Source organism: Scardinius erythrophthalmus (assembly GCF_964197995.2).
Source record: "Scardinius erythrophthalmus genome assembly, chromosome: 1".
Classification (NCBI taxonomy): Eukaryota; Metazoa; Chordata; class Actinopteri; order Cypriniformes; family Leuciscidae; genus Scardinius; species Scardinius erythrophthalmus.
Genome location: NC_138221.1, coordinates 42,356,212 through 42,383,300, shown reverse-complemented (window position 1 = coordinate 42,383,300; position 27,089 = coordinate 42,356,212). Strand labels below are relative to the sequence as shown.

The window sequence follows — 27,089 nt, the reverse complement described above, 5'->3', positions numbered from 1 at the left end:
TTTTTACAATATATAGGCTACTATCATGAGATTAATATTATAACTATTATTATGTAGTAGTGTAATATAGACAGACACTGTTATTAAAAGAGGTTTGATTTGTTTTCTTTGTTATACTTGCACACTGAATATGGGTTGGAGCTTTTAATTTTGAACCCTCAAACTGCACCAGATTGATGAATTTAACATTAAAATGCAAAAAAATTTCTTAGGGGGACCATGCCCCCAAACCCCCCTAGAGGTCCACCCACCACAGTTTTACCAAAATTCCTTTGAGAAACACTGTCAATGCAGCTTATAGCTTGTTTTTTGGATTCATCACTGTGGAGTATAGTTCGACTGTATTAATAAATTATAATTTTGTACTTATTTCATCTGTTAACTCTCACTCGTTTATACTCACTCATTACATGGCATTAGCGGTTTTAATGAATAGGAGTTAAACAAAAACATATTCAAAGGCATGCAAAGATGGGTGGTGTTTATGATCATATGTAGTGGGCCAGTCTGGGCCAAAATGCCAGGGCCGATTTTCTGTCCCAGTCCAGCCCTGTAGCAAGGTCAGACCAGGAAGATCAACAACTCGACGCACAAGAGAGAGGGAGAAAGACAAAAGGAGAGAGGGAATAAGCAAACTTCTGGCCTCCTGCAGAGAGTGGATCAATGCAGAAGGGAAATTGATGTTAACTCTACACAAACACAGAGTGTTAGATGTGGGATGACCGCTCGTTCAGCGCTTCGCTGGGCCGGAGAGGGTGACCTCCGAAGCTTGGGGTTGTAAAAGCAGATGGTGTCATGCACACAATGGAAAAACGTGTGGAAGTGAGGGATATCGTACTCCCAAACTGGCAAAGGACAGCAGAAGTGTAAGTGAGTGATAAGGATGGTGTGAAAAACAATATGGAAGAGGAAACATTGCGAAACATTCTGCTCATTGAGTTTTGCATTTGAAAAAAACTGAAATGAAAATAAAAATGTGACTTGGCTAACCAGCTCACCAACTCCTAATGTTGTTATAGTATACTGCGAACTTTCCTGGCTGCCAAAACATTAAATGCGCAAAGAGGAAATGTTCTGCCAATAAGCTTTTAGTTGGAATGTCATTCGCAACCCATTCTTCTAGCTAACTAGATATGAGCCATCTGTACTGCACAGCTGGAACGATAGAGCCTTTGGAAATATGGCCCTGGCATTCTTAACAAATGATCCAACAGTAGTCCAGAGAGGTTGAAGTGTATCTTTGAAACGACCGGAATGACCTTTGGAAGATTCTTGGATCTGACCTCAAGGTGAAAGCGACAACCAGAACATCTGGGAATCGAGGCAAAGCTGATACTGCACGGTGACATCACTTCTACAATGCGGAAAATCAGTTAAAATCACATGAGAGATCAGATGAGAGATAGAAAGCAAGTGATTGTGGGCACTTTTCCTCAGCATGCTTCATCTCTCAGGCGAACATAAATTCTAGTATCAAAGAGGCCTTTTACGTTCAGTATCAGTTCTTCAGAACCAGGCTCAATGGAGATTCCTGTACACTATCTGTATTGAGATAAATGAACACACTCACATAGTTGAGCGCATAAATGAGTCGTATTATTGTCCAAATATGCTTAGAAACCATCTTGATTTGAGTTGTTGATCCTTGAAATGTGATCATGAACAGACCGAACATGAACATGAACAGACTGGAAAGGCAAGCTATGAAAAATTAATGTTTACTTATGTTTACATAAATAGCCTGAGGTGATATTTAAAGTTAGTCCTGAAAGCTCTTTGAATAATTCACACTCATAATGACGGTAAACAGGATTCAGTTATTCACATCAACAATAATAATTATTCAAAGAGTCTTAAAAAAACAATTAATTACAGTTTATGAAAGTCACAGGCATGAATTCCATACCATCTGTTAAACCCAGATGCTCCGCAATACTTTGCATTGCAAATCAATACCAGTTATACTTGTGTGATGACAGACACTAGCAGTGCCTCAAATATGAAAGTATAAAAGTGTTAACCTCATGTGCCCGGCAGGTGTTTATGACACTAAAAAGCCGCTGCTCACCCTCACCACAGAAAGGACGAATCAGAGGTCTAGGTCTAACCATGCTCCATTACTGCCAAAGACCAAAGAGTTCAGTGCTAGTAGACATATACAGGAAAGTAGAAACATTCACACCATGAATATTCCCAACAAACCCAATTACGGAAAACATTTCCATCCCACAAGAATCCTTCTAAAGGTTCTGTGTTTTCAGTGGAAGTGGGCTGAAACCCTCAGAGGCCTGCTGCCCTGGGTTTGTTGACTGTATAAATAGAGAAAGGCCAGCGAGGAGTTTGAAATGACTCATCAAAACTTAGGAACAAAACGTGGTGTAGGAAAGATAGAAAAAGTGGTTTCACTTTGTTAGCAGTGAAAATCTCTGGCTTTCAACAGATCTAATAGCCTTTTGACATGCTATAAAAGACCACCTGAGACATACAGACTGTGCTAATGATACTTGGCCTAAACTATTTATTTTTGGTGACTTCATTTCTACGCTGGATGGCTAGATGTCAAACCTGTTGACAACAGGATCAAACGTTGACTTTGCTGTTACTACAGATAGCTCTTCTCATGTTTTTAACACCTCAAAGAACAGTGACAAGTCTGTGATAGTGGGTGGCAACTGAAATGGACTGAAGGAAACGGATGAGAAAAACATGTTTTTTCTTTCTCATATATTATGAACAAATGGATAATGGCGTGGACATGACCAGGATAGAGAGGAAGAAAGTTGTGTGGCTTTCTTCCTGGTCCCCTGCAGGATGTGGGCAGACACATAAATGACACATTGAGAAAGTCACTGTTGTAAGTTCAATAGCAATAAAAAAAATTAAACAAGGGTCAGATCATTGCTTAAGGGTGAATCTCAAGAAAATATGTAAATACAATATCCACTTTTTTTATTAAAGAAAATTAGGTATATTTTTCTCATACTTCTTTTGCATTGTGATTTTTTTTGTAATGCTTTTGTAAATTTAACAAGTATTTCTATAAAAAAAGACTATATACCCTGTTTTATTACAGAATTTTTTAACATTTAAATCTGCATAAATGAATGACTACTGTGATACCAAAATACAATCACTCATAAACATACAATGCAAATAAATTCCTTTATAAATTCCATAAATTCCTAAATAGAAAACCTATAGGAAAAGTTTTAAAAGGAGGCTTTGATGAGGTGAAATTACACAGGACTAGAATGTCTGGGTCTCATGCAACCCTGTAACCTGCACACTTTTAATTACAAGGCCAAGAGAGAAGGCGCAGACAGGGAGTAAATGATGAAAAGGGAGAGCAGAACAGGCAAACACGCCCCCTATGCAAACTTACAGATGCTTTAAGAGACCTAATAAATCTTCCCGGCTCAGAACTTTCCAGTTTAAACATCCGTGAAGCTCTAACATGGAAAACAGGCCGAGTCTCTGCTGTGAACATGGAAAAATCATACTAACAGACATGTATTTACAGACTCACCTACATGCACACACAAAAGTCCAACTGGCTCTGAACTAAACATTCCTACATTGTTAGTTAACGCTTGTAAAGAAGCAAATTGCCAGCAGGCAGCAATAGACAACCAGAATGGGAGAGACTGAGTGAAGGAAAAGGAAAAAGAGAGGAAGAAAGAGTGGAAGTGTGTTGACCTACCCTCCTGCTCGTCCCTGCTCAGGCTCAAACCTCCAGTGTGAGCCTCAGCTGGAGTCTCTGGGCTTCTCTCTGACTCCACCCACATAGTGTCATGTGACACTAACTCACCACACCCCTCTCCAACTCCAGAGAAAACAGTGAAAAGAGATGGCCAGAGGAAAAAGAGAGAGAGAGAAAGAAAGCAGGAGGTCTATCTGTCTGACAAAGCACACACGCACAAAGCTTAGCGGCTGACTGGCTGGCTATCCCTCTTCAGTCCTGAATTGAGAGAAAACAGAGCAAGCTCAGAGTTTGGACTGTCCAGCACCAATGATTTATGAGCTCTGAATTACCTGAGCCCAACTTTTGTTCTTCCAACTCGAGGAATTTGCGAGATCTCTATTTAGGGAGAATGTGTTATGTTGCATTAATGACTAGTTTTGAGACACCCTAATTTAAAAGAAACTACTCTGATCCTGAAAAAAATCTGTGTATTTGTTTATTAAAAAATAAAAAGAATTATATGTGATTACTAATTAAATAAATGCTAAAACCTTATGTCAGTGGTTGCCCTATTTGAGACCACTAATCAAATTTCTTGCTTCCAATTAAGCACAAAATCCCAATCCCAATAATATAATTTGTCATAAATAAATAGTACAATCAAATAATAAATAAATGCACAATAAAAGCATTTTCACTATAGTGGTCTCAGAAGACTTTTGGCCCCCACGGTTTCTTTTTCAGTTTAGACTCAATCCAAACCAAAAAGAAAAGAGAGAGAAAAAAACACATGCTTTCAATCGCAAAGAACGATCAGTGTCCCTAAATCAAAAGCAGATCTCACATCATTTCTCACAGAGAGTTTAGCTGAAAAACTGCACCTTAACTTCAACACAGAAAACATCCTCAGTACAGGGAGGATTCGATTACAATCCTTAATCAATAAGTCCATCTGTCCGCTTTTCATTCAACTATATATCTGAAATATTGCTGTGCATGTGCTTCAAGTCTAGTCTCTGCTGCAAATAAGAGTTGTATTTTCAAGGGAAATGAGTAAGACTAATAATATTGTTTACATTATTGAATTAGACGTGCCAGATAATTGCGGTCACTCCAAACATGTACCATGAAACTGAACAGGCAGCACTCATGGCAACTCCTGATGTAGGGCGTCATAAATTGCAGGCCGTGGCCCTTGACAATAAGCCACTTCCCTTCTTTCACGCGCCAGAGGGGGGGCTCGAGTTTCAACATCAGCTTTTATTAACACGGAGCAAAAATAAACCCTTCGGCTGGGTTTTACAACAATTCTAAGAGCCAGCGTTCCTGTTCTCCGAGGACAAATCCTTCACACTTTGCATCTCTGCACTTTTCCAGGAGGCCGGCTTTCTGCTTTTGCTGAAATGCTTGTGAAAGTAGCAAACTCTGTGTAATCCACACAAACCTGTGGCCAGAACAGCGCAGACATTTGCTTAATTGGTTGAGCATTTCCCCCAAAATATAAAGAAACCTACTCTGTTTTCAAGTTAAAAGATGCCAAAGTTTTCCCACAATGCTTTTCGTACGAACCCTGCAAGATCTGTTCCTCTCCTCCAACATAAGCCTGTAGGAGATCTTACTGACATAATGTACTCACCACATGATAACTATTCAAGCTCAACATGCACTCATCTCCAATGTTTCTGTCAGATGAACAGCATCTACTGACTTTCTCTGACTGCGTTCCATATTCAGTTTCTGGAAATGCAGATGTCAGAAGGAGATAAATAAGTTGGAGGGGAGAGCAAGAGACATTTGTTCCCTTGCTAGGAGGTCTTACAGCAGATAAACAATGGAACTGCGCCATCTTTGTTCCCCAGTGCTGAGAAAGAAGGGATGATTTATTCCTCTGTAAGACTAATGCAAACCATTTGTATCAAGGATTCACTTTTAGAACGGTCATAATGCCCAGCTTACGTGGTTGTGAGAGTGTGTAATACAAGACAGGATCAGATGTTTTGTTATGAGCAAAACACCTCATACAGCAAATTGAGGAGCAACTTTTAATAGGCTATGAAGTAGTTGAATTCTAGCCAGTGACAAAAATGTCAATAAGGAAATTTCAAGCTCTCTATTTTGGGGTTTTAATTTGTAGTTCAGAAAACATGATCACTCTTGAGCTGCTAGTTTGCCTCATTGGAACATTGTTAACTAGCTTTAATGAACTACATCCATCTGCTCAAATGTTATTCATTTGCATCTTCGTTGCAGAAGGAAACTAAAACCAAAGTCTGTATGAAACAAACAAGATTTTGGAATCAGATCATTATTAGATCATGATTTGGCACCAATTACTTACATCAGGATCCCAGTGGTTAATTTAGATTTCTTCCTACTTAAACCACAAGAGTAAACAGAGCGAGCTATTACTTTATATAAAGTCAAACAGTCTTAGAGAACCATAAACCACTCTGCATTAGATTACTGGGTCTGCTGAGAGTTGTACAGTGAAAGGAGTTCATATGCATTACTATAGGAAAAGGTATGGATTTTTACCACAATGTTTGCCAGGTTACTGAAATCTTTGAAAGATTTTTATTGTTTTGTCACTCAGTAGCACGTAAACTAGATGTCAAAAGAACTGAACTGTGTTTTCTTCCAATTTGCTTCGACAATTTGTCTGTGAAACAATCAACTTTTGTTTTTTGACAGATGTATTCTGCGTATGTATTTCTGCCAATTTCTTTGTGTTTTCTGTACAGTGTTTGAAAGTAACACTTTTAATAACACTTTTTTTCCAGCTAAAATGGCTCATAAAAACAAAAACTGTCGTTTTGTCAGATGACTATTCTGGTCTAAATTGCCAGATCTTGGCCAAAATAAGAGGCAAACTGAACCAAACAGAAGTTTTTAATAATATTATGTCTATATTTTATTTCAGCTTCATTTCAATTAATGAAACATATTTTTTTAAAGTTCCAGTTAAAAATAATAACACAAGTTCTGATGCCTAAATAGTTATAGCATTTATAGCAATGGCAAGGAATTTTAATATCAGACAATTATCAGTTACCATCTATAAAAGTAAAATAATCATCATCGTATTTGCCAGAATTGTTATATTACCTCCCTAGTCACAAGACTGTCTGCATTTGTCTAACAGAAGAAAAAAGACTGAGTGGCAGTCTAGCACGTCACAGCAGGCCACCATATAATGACGTATGCAGAAACAGCTATATCAGATGACCGATCACTCAACATGCTTCACAACAAACAACAAGAGTATCACTTTACAACCTCTTGTCTCCTCAACGCTCTGACTGCACAATGACCCCCATCCTCTGATCCAGCACTAATTTGTCTGATCAACAGCTTGGCCTGCACTGCTGGGATTGGGTTTATCCCCAGAAGAACATGCAGATAGACAGAGAGGAACAGATATCATTATTCAGATATCTCTTGGATGCCAAGAGACATGATATGCCCACAAGCTGTTGTCACAAGCAGTGCCAGCTTGTCCATCTGGCCCTTGGTGTGGAGAGGATTAGGGTGAGGGGTACAGCTGGCACAGAGGGTTTCTGACCCTGACACAAGAGCAGGGGAGACAGCTGTACTTGCTTATCCCCAGTCAAAACCACAAGGCCAAGTGGAGAAAGAGGAAGCCTGGGGTTTGTAAAAGGATAAGAGCTGCACAAATCACACACTCACAGTTGTGGCAGGCCCCCTTCACACCGCGGCCACGCAGAGTTAGGGCCAACAGCCAGAGATAATGACTGTGAGACGACAGAGACTCCGTAGACTTCATACTGAGCATATGAGTTTGTTTGATGCCTTTGATAAAAGTTTTTCTTCACACACTCCCGTTCTGCCACTGGTCATGTCATATGTAATTGATGTTTTGTCAAAATTAGAATCCATCAGTTGAAATTGGTTAAATTATTTTAAATGCTTGCCTAATTTTGATTATATTTAAAGTGGTCACAGTATTTGTCAAATTTATTATAATTGCATAAATATTACAATTTGTTGTTGTAATTTTCTCATAGATACGATGTTATTCACCATTTAATTATATTTGTCAGAAAACTATGGTAATACAAACAGTAATCGATCACAAAAGAGACACACAGACAAACGTTGAGGTTATAATCTTCAGGAACAGTGTTAAAAATAAATTTCAACCTCTCTAAGTTCATCAGCCGTGTAGGACAAACTTTTTCTGGGATGGAAAAAAACTGCGACAACACTCTTCATCTTCTCTAGCGCAGTTAAGCCAGGCCTCGCCAACTTTTTTTGCGTATTCCGTGGGCGGGGGTTATTTAAATACGGAACATTATGACTTCATAAGATCCGGAAAAAGTGCGTTGTAGTTCAAACAAGCTGTTCGTTGAAGTTCTTGAAAAGTGGATTCTGTTAAATAAAATATCTCCCTTTGGAGTGGACTTGAGCTTTGTAACCTTGCAGATCTTTTTTATGCTCAAACAGCAACATTACAGAATAACAAAAGTTGAAAAAGTAAAAAAAATAATTAAAAAAAAAACATAATAGGACCCCTTTAAGGCATGAAGAATTTTTTTTCCAAGGAAAAAACATTTTATTGACTACAAGGGGACTTCAAAGAAATTGTGTAGTGAAAAATATTACTATATTTTTTCCTCTATTAAATATGTAAAAAAAGGAAAGAAAAAAAAAAGACTGCCCAGACCACAGTCAAGGTTTAAATTTTTCAAAAACAATAAAAAAAACATACTTCAGATTTGATATCCCTAGCAACACAAGATAAAATGTCCAACAAAAAGCTGAAAAAAGTTCTTAAAGAGACTAAAGGCCCGTTCACACCAAGCACGATAACTATAAAGATAACGACAAAGATAACTATATATGCGTCCACACCAACGAACGATAACGGTCTTTTTATTCTAAGCACGCGCGCGCGCGCGCCCCATTTTAAATGCGCGAGACCTTTAAATTAGAATGGATTCTGATTGACTGTCAGTGTTTTATCGTTTGACAGCTGAAAAAAAATCGTTCTGAAAGTGATCCCAACGATATCGTTCCTCATATCTTTATCGTTATAGTTGTGGTGTGAACTCTGTTATTCTTTAATATGGAGAACGATTTTTAGAATTATATCTTTATCGTTATCTTTATAGTTATCGTCCTTGGTGTGAACGGGCCTTAACTCTGTCTGAATCATTGTGATAAGCTTCATAAATGTTTATTGAAAATGTATTGTATTTTTTTCCATACAGCTAACAGAACCTACCAGCTGCCTCACTGTCTTGCTGCCGTGTGGTTTGCGTCTGTAAGCAGCTTCACATAGCTTTCCGTTTTGAATCTCGATTTACTATCATTTCTTGTTGTTTATATCACTGAATAGGGCTGGGACGGTATGGATTTTTTCTTAGCGTGGTTGAAAAGCAAGAAATTCCCGCGGTATAGCGGTAAACTGCTTTAAATCACCCCCACTCAGTGAAACACCCACTGTGAATCCTGTTGAATGTGCCCTAGTTATTGGCGATTCTATTACGGAATGTGAAAAAAAAGACACCAGCCACCATAGTCACTTGTTTGCTGGGAGCCAAAGCGTCTGATATCAAAGCAAATTTAAAAGTGCTGGCTAATGCTAATCATAAATTCTCTTCGATTATTATTCACATCGGCACTAATGATGTTCGACTTCGCCAGTCGGAGATCACTAAAATTAACATTAAAGAGGTGTGTGAACTTGCAAGTACGATGTCAGGCACTGTAATTTGCTCTCGCCCCCTTCCTGTTCGCAGGAGTGATGAGATACTTAGTAGACTGTCCTCACTCAATGGCTGGCTGTCTAAGCGGTGTCCGCAAAATAATATAGGGTTCATAGACAATTGGAAAAGTTTTTGGGGCAGACCTGACCTGTTGAAAAGAGATGGTATTCATCCCTCCTGGGATAGTGCTGCTCTTCTCTCTAGTAATATGGCACATAGTCTTAGAGGTCAAACATGAACTGGGGCTCAGGTCAGGAAGCAGACAGATGGGCTAAACCGACCGTCTGCTAGCTGTCTCGCGTCACTGAGGTCAGATAAATCCCATCACATAGATACTCTTTCACCTAGATATCATCACATAGAGATATCTGATATATCACACAGTCTGTTCCCTGAACTAGGAAATACAAAAAACTCTCAAACCCATTTAAGGGTAAAAATTTGATTGATGTTCAACAAATAAAAAACAAATATAATGCAGATGAATGATAAAGCTTAAGTTGCTAAATATTCGATCCCTTTCTTCAAAAGCACTTATTGTTAATGAATGTGTTTGACAGAAGCGTTGCTGGAAGAAAACAAAATTAGTTTTCCGCATATCGTGGAGAGATAGCACGATTGCGTACAGAAATGCCTTAAAAACTGCTAGATCTGCTTATTTTTCAACACTTTTAGAAGAAAACAAACACAACCCTAGGTATTTATTCGAAACAGTGACTAAATTAAAATAAAGCTTCAACACCGGACGCTTCCAAGCAGCACAGCAGTAATGACTTTATGAACTTCTTTACTTACAAGATGGATAATATTAGAGAGAAAATTATAAATACAACCGGCTACTACAGTATTGCATCAGACAGTGCATTGTAGTCTCCCTGAGGAAAAATTTGATTCATTCATTGCTATAGGAGAGGAAGAACTGTCTAAACTTGTTAAATCATCTAAATCAACAACATGCATGTTAGACCTATACCGACTAAGCTATTGAAAGAGATGCTTCCAGAGGTCATAGATCCTCTTCTTAATATCATTAATTCATCTTTGTCACTAGTAGAATGTACCGAAAACTTTTAAGTTGGCTATTATTAAACCTCTTATTAAAAAAACGCAACTTGATCCTAGAGAATTAGTCAATTACAGGCCGATCTCGAATCTACCTTTTCTGTTAAAACTAATAGAAAAGGCAGTATCCTCACAACTATGTTCCTTTCTAGAAAGAAATGGTATCTGCGAGAATTTAAAGTCAGGATTTAGACCATACCATAGTACCGAGACTGCTCTCATTAGAGTCACAAATGATTTGCTCTTATCATCCGATCATGGTTGTATCTCTCTATTAGTGTTACTCTATTTTTCTTCACGCCCCGACGAAACGCACCAATTCACAAAATTAATGGAATGCATAGCTGATACAATAATTTGGATGACTAGTGATTTCCTACTACTTAATTGGGAAAAAACAGAGTTTCTAATTTTTGGGCAAAAAACCTCTGCACGTATTAACCCAGAATACTGTTTAAACATTGATGGCTGCTCTGTCAAGTCTTTGTCATCGGTTAGGAACCTGGGTGTGCTCTTTGATACCAATCTTTCATTTGAAAGCCACGTTTCTTCCATCTTAAAAATTTATCTAAATTACGACATATGCTTTCAATGAAAAATGCGGAACATTTAGTTCATGCGTTCATGACCTCAAGGCTAGATTATTGTAATGCTTTACTGGGTGGTTGCCCTGTACACATAATAAACAAAGTCCAGTTGCTACAAAATGCAGCAGCTAGAGTTCTCACTAGAACCAGAAAGTATGACCATATTAGCCCCGTTCTGTCAACACTGCATTGGCTGCCTATTAAACATCGTATACATTTTTAAATATTGCGGACTACTTACAAAGCACTAAATGGTTTAGCTCCCCAGTACTTGAACGAGCTCTTAACGCAGCTCTTATAGTCCTTCACTTCTATTGCGATCTCAAAATTCTGGCCAGTTGATAATACCTAGAATATCAAAATAAACTGCAGGCAGGCGGTAGATCCTTTTCCTATTAGCACCTAAACTTTCTCCGGGAAGCAGACACACTCTGTCAGTTTAAATCTAGACTAACACACACCTCTTTAACTGGGCATACACATAGAACATTATACATTCCTAGTATTCAAATCAGTTAAATGATTATAAGGCTGCATAGATTAGGTCAACCGGAACCGGGGACACTTCCTATAACACCCGATGTACTCATTACATCATAAGAAGAATGGCATCTACGCTAATGTTAGTCTTTCTGTTTATTCCGAGGTTTACTGAAGTCAGCTGGATCCAGGCCGTATCCAGATCAGATGGTGGACCTGCGCCTGGACCCATCCACAATGCATCCCTGAAGTGCCAGCCTCGTCAGCCCTGTGAAGGCCTCATCGACACGACAGCCATCGGCACTGATCCTAAACAAACCCGTCTCCATACCGGCGTGATGACTCCGATCTTCAACCAGATGGAACTGGATAAATATTCTGAATGTTCTGATCTGACTTCTGACCTGTAATGATGCCTGAATCATAATCATACACTGTTCGCTCGTTGGCCAGAGGAGAACTGGCCTCGACTGAGCCTGGTTTCTCCCAAGGTTTTTTTCTCCATTCTGTCACCTTGATGGAGTTTTGGTTCCTTGCCACTGTCGCCTTGGCTTTTGGCTTGCTTAGTTGGGGACATTTAATATTCAACAATATTACTGATCTGCCTTACTTAAGGTGGACAATGACGCAATTTTCTTCTAGAAACAAACTTTGTTGTATTATTTTCATGTTATCATTGTGAAGCTGCTTTGATACAATCTGTAAAAAGCGCTATATAAATAAAGATGACTTGACTTGACTAGAATAGATCTCTGATCCGAGGGAGACGTTTAGAAAAAGCGGTCTAGGTGCAGCAGTTTTCCTACCAAGTCATCTTCCAACAAGGGTCTGACATACAATCTGAGAGTTACATACCAACATGCTATAACTACAATATCAGAGCAAGAAAAAAAAAAACTCCAAACCGAATTTATAACATAACTTTTTTTTAACCTTTTACATGGGAAAAAGCTGATAGAGCAGTAAACCTCAGTGGGCAGCTGCCGCCCTTTTTTCCAGAGCTGTTGGGAATGTAGAGTCATGGTGAGGAGGCTGTTAGAGAAAACAGAGTTAGATGCAGTCAAAGGCCTGTTTGTCACCATGCGTCCAAAATTGCTGCATGCTTCATGCAGACGAGAAACCACCACTCACTTCCGCACCACACAGCAGCTCTTTTGTTCTCTCCAGCACAGAGAGCCTGAGGAGGAGACATGTGAACCCTTGTTGGAAGATGGCTTAGTAGGAAAACTGCTGCATCTAGACCGCTTTCCATTTCTAAACGTCTCCCTCAGATCAGAGATCTATTCTAGGCCATTGGTAGGTTCTGTTGGCTTTATGGAAAAAAAAGAAAAAAGAAAAAAACTTTATGATTAGTAAGCGTGTTGGATCATTTCTTAATTGTTACTGAAAAAACCCAGTTGAAACTCACTGATCGGCCAAGCCAAAAACTACTGACAAACAAACCTCAGGATCAACTCTTTCTGTGGGAAAAGAGAAATAAAGTGAAGCTTCAAATCAAAGAGTTAATATTGAACCGCTGACCGAAGAGAAAACGTCATCCACACACACATACGCAGAGATTCAGCATGTATCAAAACTATGTAAACTCCTACTGTTTGTGTGAATCGAGGGGGAGGCGACCAAAGAGAAATAAACTCTTGCTATTAGCATTTCAAAGCCGCCACAGTAAAGTCCATTTCAAACGAAGCATGCAGGCGTCTCACGGGGCGGTGTGTGTGTGACGTGGTCCTGAGGGGAGCACATGTTAAAGGGTTATTTCAAAATTTTAATTTCTACCACAATAAGTCTACCACAGAGGTTTCTCTATGATTTTTGTGATTTAAAAGACCACAGACCTCACAGATCACAGGCTACTCCCTCTGCAATGCACCTATTATTTTTCTTAAACCAACCTGAAACTAAGCGCTGCAAACATTTTCAGTCGCCTATAAGTATCCATAACAGTATATCAGTATCAATAACCAGTATCAATGTATAATTGAGTTCAGATGAATATTCCATAAAGTAACACTAAATGTGCAGGGGATTTAATTAAACATGAGCAAACTGCATGTTTACATCTTGATCTCACAGATAACCCATCAACAAGAACTATCCAACTTGCTCATCTACCCTTTAAATGCATAATATGTATCTCTATATCAGTGGTTCTCAACCAGGGGGACCAAGGCCCACTAGGGGCCTCAGAAAATTTCCAAAGGGCCCACAAGATGACTTAAAATTAGACAAAACAAGCATTAAAATTGATATTTCTTATGTGAATTCATCCCCTCAACTGTATTTTTTCCAACAGTTCCAACAGCCTTGACAAAACTAGATATATGAGGTGGCCTCATTTTTAAAAGTGTGATTTCTAGATCTGAAAATTCATGTTAATTATTAAAATGGGAATGAGCACTTTTATAATGAAAATACTTTTTCTAATTATGCCAACTTGCCAAGCTCTAAAATAATTTATGAAATAGAAATTGAGTAAAAACTTTTTTTTTTATCCTCATCCTTAGTTGATGGGGGCACAACCACTGCTAGAGACACCAGACCTAAACCTATTTGTGAGTACAGAGTGAAGAAATCACATTGAACAATACATCTGCTCACTCTCTCGACAAAAGAGCTCCTGAAATCACATTTGGCCAAATGTTGCTTTATTGACTGTGTTGGCAGTAAAAATTCCAGGTCTTATCAATATCCAACTTCACAACAAAAATGAGGCCACATGATAGCACAGCATCATACAGTAATATTGTCATGGATGTCTACAAAAGAAAAAGCTGCATTTAAGTAGTTCAGTGTGGATAAATACCACGTCCGTGGTGAATCATTACAGAGATCTGATCTCAAAAACAGGTTTGTTGAACTGCCATGACGGAAATGTGGCCTAATATCTTCACCTGATGGAAAAAGGTAAGACTCGTGTAGAACAGTGACTCCTACTGGCACTTAAAGCAGCTGCAGAGTAAGAGAAAAAGAGCAAGTGAGAGGTCCTTTGATAGCGTAGCTTGCAACTCTTAATAGGAATTCAACCTGGAACAACTTATGAGGAAATGTAACCAAGCACAATAGCCATCAAAACCACATCCTGTATTTCTCTTACTCTCACAGGCATGTAGTTCTTGATATCCACTTTTTCCTTCACTTATTCTTAATATTCTGAATACAGTCTGAGCCTAAAGTTGGTCTAAATGAAATTGATACTGATGTAGCTGGAAAATATTGCCAGCACCTTTTCAGAGACAAACAAAATATGATCGAGGGAGGGGATTATTCAAATGAATAGTTCTGGACTGAGTAATAACTACCAACCAAAGCCAACTCAGCCATCCAAAACTCTGTGTGTGTGTGTGTGTGTGTGTGTGTGTGTGTGTGTGTGTGTGTGTGTGTGTGTGTGTGTGTGTGTGTGTGTAGGTGTGTGTGTGTGTAGGTGTGTGTGTGTGTGTGTGTGTGTGTGTGTGTGTGTGTGTGTGTGTGTGTGTGTGTGTGTGTGTGTGTGTGTGTGTGTGTGTGTGTGAATCACTAAAGGAAAATTTTGCTGATGTGGTGAAGCCTCAAATGAGATCAATACAAACGTTTCAATAATCCGAACATATACTTTTCATTTTCAGTCTGCTTGCCTCTGACCAGACAGCTGAAGGGAAGAAGCTGAAAATGTGACACACAGAGGCCTGAAGGCACAGATTTGGTCAGGTACTGTGATCGCTTGGCAAACTGTGACATTAACTGCTGCATCAATGAGTAGTTCTAACCTCCAGATCACCCTCTCTCTCTTTTGTTTCTCGGTCTCCTCGGTAACTTCTCACACAAGAAAAAAAGAAAACAAAAAAGCTGGAAACTTCTAGATCATCCCATTGCTGACATTCGCAGGGCTCTCTGAGGAGAAAGTGTGTGCCAAACACAGTGAAATTAAGAGCGCTCCTTGCATTCCACTCCTCTCAGGAACTCACTCCTTTAAGCCCTCTAGAAGAGGTGCATGGTCATCTAGTGCACATAAAGGTGAAGTAGTGGACGATGGCCTGCAATAAACAATTTTTCAGACAATAAAGGTGATGTATGTAATTTTTCGAAGTTAAAATTCTTGTTATCCAAGTTTAATTTGCAGAGACAATTAAAAGTAAAACACTGGAAGGTTGATTCTCTCAAAACATATAAACGCTGTGATGCTATCAAAACATTGCTCTGAGAATCCAGACCTTCATGGTGTGAGTTTGGCAAGGGAAAACTTTTAGGAAAAGTCAGGTACCAGCAGGATTTTATTTATTTTTTCAACAAAGTTATTGCAGATATAAAATTCAAAATGGTCAAAATGACCGCCATGGCAGTTCTAGTGTTAATACTACCCGCAACCCTATTTTTGGCTTTTGATGGTTCTTTGATGCTTCATGAAGACACAATTTTATGGTACTGTATTTCCCAACAGTCGTGTACTGGCTTAGAAGTACATACTTCATTGTCCTTTGTGAAATATGCACTTCCCATATTTAGAAGTAAACAATTTTCTGACCAAAACACAAAAAATAAGTAATTTAACTGACATTTTCAATCAAGTGCCAAGGACAATTACCACAATTAGGATCTTAGTAACCTTCAAATTAAGGTCTTGTCTTTGGAATCAAAACCCACTTAAAAGGTTCAGAGTCAATGGTTTCAGACATAGTAAGCAGGTCTCTAATACTTAGATGGGTCAGCAGATTTATGGATACAGATCAGTTCCACAGAAGAAAGTCGTACAGGTTTGGAACAACGTGAGAGTGAGCAAATAATGAAGAATTTTCATTTTTGTGTGAACTATCCCTTTAAGTGCATCTCTAAAACATTTCAGACTATTAGCAAGGGCTTTGGCCTTATAAAACACATGGATGTGTGCAGACTACTTCCTGAAGTCAGGGTGGAGGTCATTTTTAAGTAAAACAGGAGGTATACGTGTCTGAACAATGTCTGAATAACTAAAGTAATTCTTTCCCCATTCATCTCAGCCTTGGGCAAAGAGCAGACTGACAGTGATGACCTAAATGTGACACATTCTCTGTTTCTGTCCCCAGCTCCTTAGAAACGATGGTCATAGTTTCAAAAGGCCCATGAACACACTTAAAAGGCTCCTGCAAATGCTGGGAGCAGTTCTACGCCGTTCACCATGTTGAGTCCAAAGGAAACAGAGCAAGGTCAGCCAGTCGCAGCTGATGGCTCAAGGAAGGAAGCTTGTGTGAATGTGCGCATGAGTGTTTGTGTAAGAATACGAACTCCACTTTAGATCACTTCCTGATGAAGCCAACAAAGAGCTTTTCTTTAATATTTCCTACAAATATGTGTGTGTTTTCAACTACACACAATTTTTCAGAGGAAAATACATATTAAATCTAAACCATACATATGAGAAATTTGGAGAAAACCAAATCTAAATCAATGCAATGTAAGTACCACATGTGATCAATATGTTAACATTTTAATAATTTCCAGTCCAGATGTAACAGTCAAGTTATGCATAGTCCTGTAAAGTTATGCAAAGTTATAAATGTTTAAATGTAATTTACACCATATGCACAATATGTAAGTTTCAGGAAAATTACAAAAATTACAGTTGGACTTTTTAGGGGGCAAGTAATATATCATAAACTACTCAAAAACTCTCTTTAAACACACTTTTCACAGTCTAGGTTCACAGGGCCAAAGAAGCAGATTTTTGAAGAAACACCCGCATATGAAATGAACAGACATAAAAATGTCTATTATCCCAGGTAAAAAATGTGCAGGTTGCAGACAACCTAAATCTACACCATAACAGTATTTATTAATGCCATAACATTCCTTGCAATATGCAAATCCAATTTCCAAATGCTTGCTGATGGCCCTGTGTATCAGCAGAACAAATTCAAGAGGTCTGTTAGGCTGGCTGGGGTCTAATCAGAGGTCACACCTCATTTAAGAGAAAATTGGCATGACAAGAGTCAGTCCCTGCAGGGATATAACTTTCCATTAGCCTCAGGGTTGAGGGAGAAGGGAATACACTCACAACGGACTGCAGGTCACTGAAGGTCTTCCCACCAATTTCTGTGACTAGTCAAAAAGGCATGCTATCTCTGAATAATATGTGACCCTGGATCACAAAACCAGTCATAAGTCGCACGGGTAAATTTGTGGCAATAGCCAACAAAACATTGTATGGGTCAAAATTATTGATTTTTCTTTTATGCCAAAAATCATTAGGATATTAAGTAAAGATCATGTTCCATGAAGATATTTTGTGAATTTCTTACCGTAAATATATAAAACATTTATTTTTGTGAGTGAATGCAGCACAATCGCGAACATAAACGGACAACTTTAAAGGCGATTTTCTCACTGTTTTGATTTTTTTGCACCCTCAGATTCCAGATTTTCAAAAAGTTGTATCTCGGCCAAATATTGTCATATCCTAACGAACCATACATCAATAGAAAGCTTATTCATTCATAAAATTTGCCCATGAGACTGGTTTTGTGGTCCAGCGTCACATATTTATAAACTCTCTGAAAAAGACACACAGTATGATAAAATAGAGAAAAAAAAGATATTCGCAATAAGTTAGAGGACCTCACAGTGCACAATTCCCATAGCAGAATATTAACTAATTACTACACATACAATTTTTCGTTTTAGACATATTTCGACGATCATCACTGAGATGGGAAAATATTTTTGGAATGTAAATCATTGTACATTTTACAATCAAAAGACACTTTCAATAACAAAACTAGCTTTCTGACGGAACTTCTTTTTGGCTGATCTGAATCAGAAGGAATTTTCCCACAAACATTCACAGGGGGAATTCAGACGGCAGGATGGCAGAAACAGACGAATGGTCACTTGGTAAATGTGTCATTCTATTCAGCTCATTGTGAAAGCTCATCTCCCTCTCATCCCTACGACGAGTCACAATCAAGTCATCCAGCAGTCACTGTTCAAGTCATGAATGCTCAAATTGTTCATGAGTAACACAGACTTAAAACACAAACTTGTGAGCAAGCCCTCTTCATCATTTCTTAAAGGTCATGTATCAGAAGCAAAAAGTAAAGCTTTCTTTCTCATGAAAAGTGTGACCTGGACTAACTTTTGCAATATCAGAGGCATGACACCAGCCTCTGGTATTAATAAATAAATCAAGACAACAAACAGCCCTAGACGACTGATGAAATGAAACTGGATTCAAAATGCAATACAACTGTACTATTGTGAAATATATTAATATAGAATTTTTAAATAATATTTTTGTGTAACTTATTCCTGTGATGTCAAAGCTGAATTTTCAGCATCATTACTCCAGTCTTCAGTGTCACATGATCCTTCAGAAATCATTTTAATATTATAATTTGGTGCTCAAACAATTATTTATATTATCAATATTGAAAACAGTTTTGCTGTTTAATAATTTTGTGGAAACATATATATATATATACACATATATATTTTCCTCAAGATACTTTGATGAATAGAAAGTTCAAAAGAACAGCAACTTTTTGAAACAGAAAACTTGTAACATTATAAATGTCTTTACTGTCACTTTTGATCAATTTATTCCTTCTTTGCTGGATAATGTTTGTTTAAAAAAAAACTTTTGAATAATACATTTCATCCTTATAAAATTCAACAAACAACAGGTTCAATAAAACAGTATGTTCTACTGCAGTCTTTTTGATGGTTCTTCTCTTAATATTTGCACACAAATGTGATTATACTAGAGCCAAGTTAATTAAATACCAACAAGAGCAAATGCTAAATTTAGCTTTTGCTTCTGCTAAACATCCCCCACCTGGCATGTAAACTACAAAATAAAAAATGTCAAATTAAGTGAAAGTGTTACATTAAAAATTAAAATACTAAATCAATGTGTGATGTTTTACGACTCTTATCACAACGATCATAATTGCAGCATAAATGAACTGCATCAAATCAATGAACTGCAGCATATTGCATATTGATATCATATCGCTTAAATTTTTTTAATACTGGATTATATATTTTGTTTACATCTTTTAAAAAAAAAAACCTACTCAGAGCTCAGTTCGTTTTCACTCTTTTTCCCCCTCATCTAGACACTTTACAGTGACTCATTTGGCCTGCCTGGTACATAGTGCTTTATCTCTCTCTGCCTCTCCTTATCTGGGCTGTGTCAGCAGGGCTCTGCTTGCTACATCCACGCTGAGGCTGTGCAGGAACACTAATTAAACCCAAATGTGCCGCATGCTTCCTGGATCACATCCTGAAAAGGTTTTCCATCTCTTTCAGTGTTTCTGTCCTATTTTATACTCAAAAACTCAAGAGAAGTACAATTGGGCTGGTGAAAAGACACTAACACCCAAAAAAAAAAAAAACAGGAAAATAGAAAAAAGCATTGTGTCTAAAGCACACGCTTGCTTTTCAATGCAGTCAATTGAGCATTTCAAAGAAAACAAATCAGATGAAACAAACCAGTCATGTTGTCTCTAATGTTTACGATGCAGTCTTCTGTATACAGTGTAAAAGTTTAAACAGTGTCTATTTTTATGCAGCACATTTTATGAACTCCAGATCTGGACAGACACACCCACCAGCTGCATGCATGCGTCTCAAACCAACAAGCCCCTTAGCTAGAGTGCAAGGCTGTGTTCTCACAATCTCACCCACAACAATTGTGCCAGATGGGAGAGGAAAGCCATGAGAGACTATAAATCTTTCATATGCAAATATGAAATCTGATGGGGGGACAACTTAGACCAATAACACCAATAAGAAACAGATGAATTTACAATGGAAGTGCTTGGTAACAGACAGAAAAACAAGATATAGTTCACCCAAAAATGAAAATTCTGTTATCATGTACTATCATGTAGGAAAAAAAATGCAAATTTTAAAGTTAAATTCATCAATCTGGTGCACTTTGGTAGTTCAAAGAGCTCCAACTGTGCATTGACTTATACCTGAACTTCAAAGGAGACTCTAACTTCTTTTAGTTGTGATATTGTCTCAGTCTGCATTGCACTTATTAGTATTATTTTTATTAGTAGTACTATGTAATGTTATAATATTATTCCTATGACAGTAATAGCCATTATATTCTAAAACAAATGCACTGAAAAATAAATAAAACTTTCATAAAATGTCCTAATTTCTACGCGTGAGCTTCTATTTTGACAGAAACTGCAGTCGAGCTTATATTTTGGCAGAAAACAAGTTTACAAACGCGTCTCATTACAAATCTAGTGAAATGCTGTAATCGTCAACTATGCAAATGTGAAAATAATGCGAAACCAGTGCCCGCTACATTCTCAAATGCATGCTAAACTCAACACATGCACAGATAGAGTTCACTGCATTCATTCACACACTGTGAACTAAGCTGATCACGTGCTGGTCGCGTGAGCGAAGTGCACACTTCTCTTTGCGCATCACAGACAGACAATCCTTTGATAAGGACACAAAGCCATATCACACTTTGGATTTTAGTTTGTTTGCCAGCAATGAAGCAAAACACAACATTAAAGACCTTTTATGTTATTATGAAAATTTTAAGTATATTTTCAGGCTGCCACAGTCTAGTTAATAAATGGGAAGCACTGAAATCTATTTGTGGCTGTCAGTGTTGATGTTGTGGTGGGCCACCACAAATAAATCAATGTATAGGAAACACTGTGTTGTGTACTACTCATCCTCATGATGTTCCAAATCTATAAGACTTTAACATGTCTTTGTAAAACCTGAGAGATTTCTGTCCCTTCACTGAAAGTCCATTCCACCAAAACTTTGACGTTTCAAAAACAGAAGGTCAATCTTGCTTGCTTGACGTGAAAGAACCATCAAGGTTTGTTCTTCCACGTCATCCATGTACGGTTGATACTGCATTCCATTGATCGTATTTGATGTAGGCTATTTTATACATGAATTAAAGGCCTAAATGAAATCTCTTGGATTAAGTTGCCGTTTCAAAGATGAACAAACGTTAGGGTGAGTAATTGATGACAGAATTTTCATTGCTTTGTCTTTAACCTTGAGAGAAATATAGAAAGGTAATGACAATTAGCACAAGGTTAAGAAAAACTATTGTTCCTGTGTTCAAGATTTACATAAAATTTGCTTCTTTATTTGGTGCTTTAAAGCTTCACTAACCTTTTCCTAGATTGGCTCAATGCACAGTTTTTAGTCATGACTTTGGAATATGGTTTCTAAGCCAGTGTTGCACTCAGAATAACTAATACTGACCCCCAAAAACAGGCCTTTCCAGTACAATGAGTGCAAAAATAGCCATTGCTTAGGTTACGTTCAACTTTGAAACAGCAACACCAAATTTTGGAAAGTTTTCATATTTCTTCTTTACTGCCTAAAAGGAATCTCGATAATCTTAGTGTTGATCCAGTACTAAAACAATGCATCAGATCTGTTGATCTCACTTGATGATACAGTTCCAACATTCTTTCCTATGAGGAGTTTCTGTTTTTCTCATTACCATAGGCTGGGATTCTGTGTGATTTGATCACTACTCAACCTGAAGAGTGCTTAGGAAGAAGACGTTCTCATGGGCCCCTGCTTCTCAAAACACTAATCTTTGGCACACCTCGATTACATTAGAACTGACTGTGGGGTTCAAAAGTCTGGGTGGATGATCTGGGATTTAAAATGTAATTAAAATATGAAAATAGGGGTGGATCCCTTCGGAAAAAGCAACAAAAACTGCGTAAAGATGACACATACATTTCATAAGGAAAAAAACGTATAAAAGGTAAAAATCCCTCTAAAGATAAACTTAATGGAAAAGTAACTTTCTGTATCTACTTTGAACAAACCAACGCACAGAATATGAAGAATATGAAAAGCTGTCCAACCCTAAACCAACCAAGGTAACAACACAAATCTAATTCTACTTATCATTTTCTACAAAATACCAAAACATATTGCGATTAATTGCACAACTTTAGTGCACTAATTTAACTGCACAAATTTAGTGCTGCAAATTTGTGGCAAGTGCAACCATGTTGCAAGTGTGGGTTATCTGCAGGCCGGAGTAATGGGCATGCCGAAAGGTATAGGGCTTGCTGAAAGGTCTTTACAATTGGTCATGAAAGCTGCCTGTTAGGGTGTGGGAAGGTTAGGGGTTATGCTGCCTTCACGTGCTATCCGAATAATGGTAAATACGAGTTTCCTACTAAAATTGGACATGGTGGGTGCCAAAAGCCTCATGGGCAGCGCAACGACAACAGCTTCATCACCTCATCTTTACATTTTTGAATAATCATTTGAAGCATTTTGTATGCTTCATACACAGCAAACATAGCCTGCATTTGACAGAAAATGCGTGGTGAATTGATGGCCTAAGACACGAAACGAGCGGTTTGTGTGAGAAAACAAACAGTATTTATATCGTTTTTACCTCTACACAACCACGTCCAAGTGATCTGAGGGCACGCGCGCTTCCTGGTGTGTGACGTGTACGCGCGTTCTGGCTTAGTCTGCGCAAGCGCCGGAAAGTGTACAAGAGGTAAAAACGATATAAATACTGTACGTTTTCTCACACAAACGTTTCGTGTCTTAGGCCATCAATGTGTACTTACGATGGGGAGTTGTTTAATTTGGACTTCTCTGTGCATGCTCTTTGAGGTGGTGACCATAGACCTGCATTATATGACTGACAGACAAGAACGGTTTGACGGTTTAAAAATATCAAAATTGAAACTACTGCGGAAACAAAGACACCTACATCTTGGATGCCCTTGAAGTAAGCTAAAACATACCAAAATTTAATTTCAAAGTGAACTATCCCTTTAAATGTAAGCACAATATGCTCTTTGAAAAATAGTGCTGAAATTTCACTTTACACTCAAATTGCTATGCTGATTATATAATATGGAAACTTAGCTAGATATTTAACTGGAAAAGTGCAAAATTGTTTTTCTCAGACTCAAACCCCACTGTACAATTATGAAATGGTCTTAACAGACACTCCAAGTGCACTTCACAGTGTAAACATCAGATGCAGATCATGTAGGCATCTAGCCAGACAGCAATTCAGAAATGAAAAAGCACATGTGACTTACTCTCTAGAGGCCTTGCAGGGGCTTCATGTACTGATGGAGGGGTTTTGTATTCATTGAAGGTAGGAGTGATGCTGGCTGCCGAGGTGAAGCTGTTCTCTGACTCCCTTGCAGGAGACGGTGTGTCCAGCTGTCTGTTAATGTGCATCTCAGCCCGTCTAGATGGAGCTGAGACCTCAAGAGGGCTTGGAGGCTCTGCTCGCCTCTGGGACAGCTCTGGGATCCGGGACGTAGAAACTGGCGGGTCAGCTCTCCTAGGGGGTGTTGGAGGTTCTTGGGGTCTGCTGTGGTTACCCTCAGCCCTTCTGTGAACTGGCACATCTGTGGTTTTATTCTGGAGCGAGACCTCAGGTCTCTTTAAGCCGAAGCGGGCAATACCGGGACTGGGTGAGCTGTCCACCTGCTTCGAGGAGATGTCGATGGAGAGCTCTGTCCTGCGTGACCCAGTGTCTTGGATGCGGCCCCCCAATAACTCCATGCGCCGCAGGCTGGACTTTGGAGAGCGCTGGTTGGAGGAGGAATCTGAAGCATGCCTGGAGGTGGATTCGGAGTTGAGGGATCTCGCGTCGTAGAAGCGGCTGCTTGTAGAAGAGGTGGAGGAGCGTAGAGGGTTGGTTGTTCTACGGGAAATAGGAGAAGGGTTTGTGGATGTGTCCTCCTCCACTTCAAATGACCTCTTTAGTGCTGTTAACAAATATGAACAAAAATGTGCATAAAAAACAGGCAACTTTCAAAACTCAAAACAGAAAAACTACTTAAAATAGATAACTAACTAAATACATTTATTTATACTTAAAATAATAATTTTTAGTTATGTTTAGGTAGGATTTATACTAACTAAACCTACAACTAAATCATATTTTAAACAGGAACACAGTTGCCTTACTAAAATAAATATAGCCTATAGGCCTAAATAAAAATAAAAGAAGCCAGACTGATATAATCATCAGTCCATCATTTTGAGCTGACTGGTAGAAAAGGCGTAAAATGTAAAAACCCTTTTCAATGGTTTAAAAATGTAAACAAAGTTCGCACGGTCGCAATAAACGCTGTAACAAATGTAACAAGACGCTGAAACAAACGTTTCTTTGACGCTGGGGAATAAGCTTAAAGAGTTGGCTATACCTAATTTCACACGTTTCAAATGTTTCGTAAACATAGCTGCAGTTTGAGAGAGCTCGCGCCTTAAAACACAGCCTTCCTCACCAAATCGTGCTTTTGAATCAATGAGTCGGCTCACAAACCGTTCTTCATTGAATCGGTCCGAGTGGGAGCCAAAAACCAAGTCATTAAACCGAGAACTGCTGTATGCATGTAGGTACAATAAACACTCTTATTGATAAAACTGAATTGAAGAAAAACATAAAACCTAATAAACAGCAATAAATGGCCTACATATAGCCTATTGTTTATGCACTTTATTTGAGCGTTCAGGATCCACATGATGGGAATTAGGAATACGCGATGACGTAAAATAATCACTGAATCCATTTTTCTTTGTCGAATCATAGTTCTATTAAATATTTTCGTGGCCAGGCATCTTGTTCTTAATATAAACAGTGGGCTTTCTTTCCTTAACTTCTTGCATCTTCTTGTGCACTTAGCATGCAGTAGGAGTGTTAGAACATTATTTTATTTTTATTCCCTTATTAAGGGATTATATTTGACCTCATATGATTTTCTCGATATATATTTATTTATTTTTACAATTATGAGGTAATTTTAGGTCACTATGGTGTCTGCACAGGGCCGGCGCTCCGCACACGCACATCACGCACTGCGCGTAGGGCACCAAGTGCTTGGGGGGGCACCAAAAAATCTGGGTCGTGAAAAATCATCACAATAGGGTACTAGTATAAATAACAAATAAAATATGTCTAAAGCATGTTAATATTGGGTTTAAGTGGTCGTTCAATGAGGCCTATTATATGTTGATCCGACGAAAACTGTGTGTTTTTAAGTGGTCCAGTGGTAGAAATTTTGCCAAGCGTGTCAGAGGTTCTGAGTTCTAATCCGCACTCATATAGTTTTTTTTTTTTTCTCATCAAAACCGATTATGTTTTTTAGTGGTTGTATATCAGGCAGGGACACTTTTTGTGCTTTTTGTTTTCTAATTGTACCGGAGCGAATAGAGAGTCTCTCCACAACGGATTGAAACGCGCGTCTGAGTGAAGGCTGTGCGCGAGCCAGAAACAAACATAGTATCCGCGCCACTGATCGCTCGGCAACGAGCACTTTGATCAGTTGATTTAAAAAAACAACACATTTCAGCGCTAGATCGACTCTTATTTAAAAAACGAATTAAATGAAGGCTCTGCTGGTTAACTGGAGATGTTTTGTTTGTTTGTATTGGTACATTCGTGCCGCGAGATGTTTCAAAAGTGGTCCTACCCGCAAATTACGCCTATGCATGTCCAGGGGCGTCGCTATAGTAGTGCAAAAGATCCGGGGCTTTAGCCCTGCATGGCTAAAATATATATTTATTTTTTTTAAACTTTGAAACTGCAATTAGAAAAAAAAAAAAAACCACAATCTCAGTGTTTGTATATTTTCATATTCACAGAGTTGTCAAATTATGTACAGAATTATTATATTGTGCCTGACCTTTGCACTTTTAACTTTCTGTGTTTACATTGTTCAGTTCCAAATCTGTGTTTTTAGTAATTGTGGTGGTATTTGGTATTTATAATTTTAACCTTTATATTATTTATTTCTTTTCATGTTTGGTGCCATTGTTAATGTAAAATTATTTATTTGCAGCAGTTATTTTGAAAGTAAAGAGAACCTAACTAAGAAATTCTGAATGGTTGTTATTCCCTTGGTGGGGGGGTGGTGGGGTGGGGGCACCACCAAGCATTTGTGCTTAGGGCACCCAAATGGCTAGCGCCGGCCCTGTGTCTGCAGAGTGGCAAAACCTATCCAAACTCAAAATAATAATACAATATAATAAAAGAAATGTCCGGTTCATAGAAAGCTAAATATATAAATCTGATATATAATTGATAGAAAACAGTATAATTCACTGTATATTTATTGCCATTACATATTTTTGCATCAGTTTTGTCCTAAGCCCTGGTTAATTTCTGACACTACAGATAGATTTTTGACATTGCATCAAGACAAAAAGTTTCCTCTATAGCTAAGAGTGCAAACATTGATGAGTTTCTGAAACTGGAGCTGGAGAGCCTTAAGATTGGATTTTTCAATTATCTGCAATGTGGTGCTTTACAGAAACAGACACACAATGGCATGCTTGGTCGCTCAGTACATTTGTCTGTAGTAATCCCCAGAAAATTTCTAGACACTTGAGTCATGCACAGACACAGCAGTAGTACTGACCAACAGCAGCGCTGCGCCTTCAATTTCTAAGTAAGTGGTTGCTATCCCATCCAGTTGGTCTGCACAAACATTAATCCACACATCCCTCTGTCTCTTTTGTAGAATGGCATGGCTGCTTGGCACTGCTCTTAATAGCATCTCATTTTTACACATGGTTTTGAAGCTCATCGACTATTTC

At 38.3% G+C, this 27,089-nt stretch overlaps 1 protein-coding gene across 6 annotated transcripts in view; it reads right to left on the bottom strand.

Moving 5' to 3' along the window:
- The window catches only part of septin9a (septin 9a), a 103,382-nt gene that overhangs the window by 32,912 nt on the left and 43,381 nt on the right, over window positions 1–27,089 (bottom strand). For 3 of the 6 annotated variants that reach the window (XM_081366146.1, XM_081366149.1, XM_081366147.1), the window contains one exon: window positions 23,576–24,256. In XM_081366146.1, the coding sequence (XP_081222272.1) occupies window positions 23,576–24,256 (681 nt within the window). Of the gene's footprint in view, window positions 1–3,700; window positions 3,776–12,671; window positions 12,717–23,575; window positions 24,257–24,697; window positions 24,792–27,089 lie in introns of those variants that run through there. The other 3 variants (XM_081366148.1, XM_081366151.1, XM_081366150.1) reach the window with 3 other exon arrangements.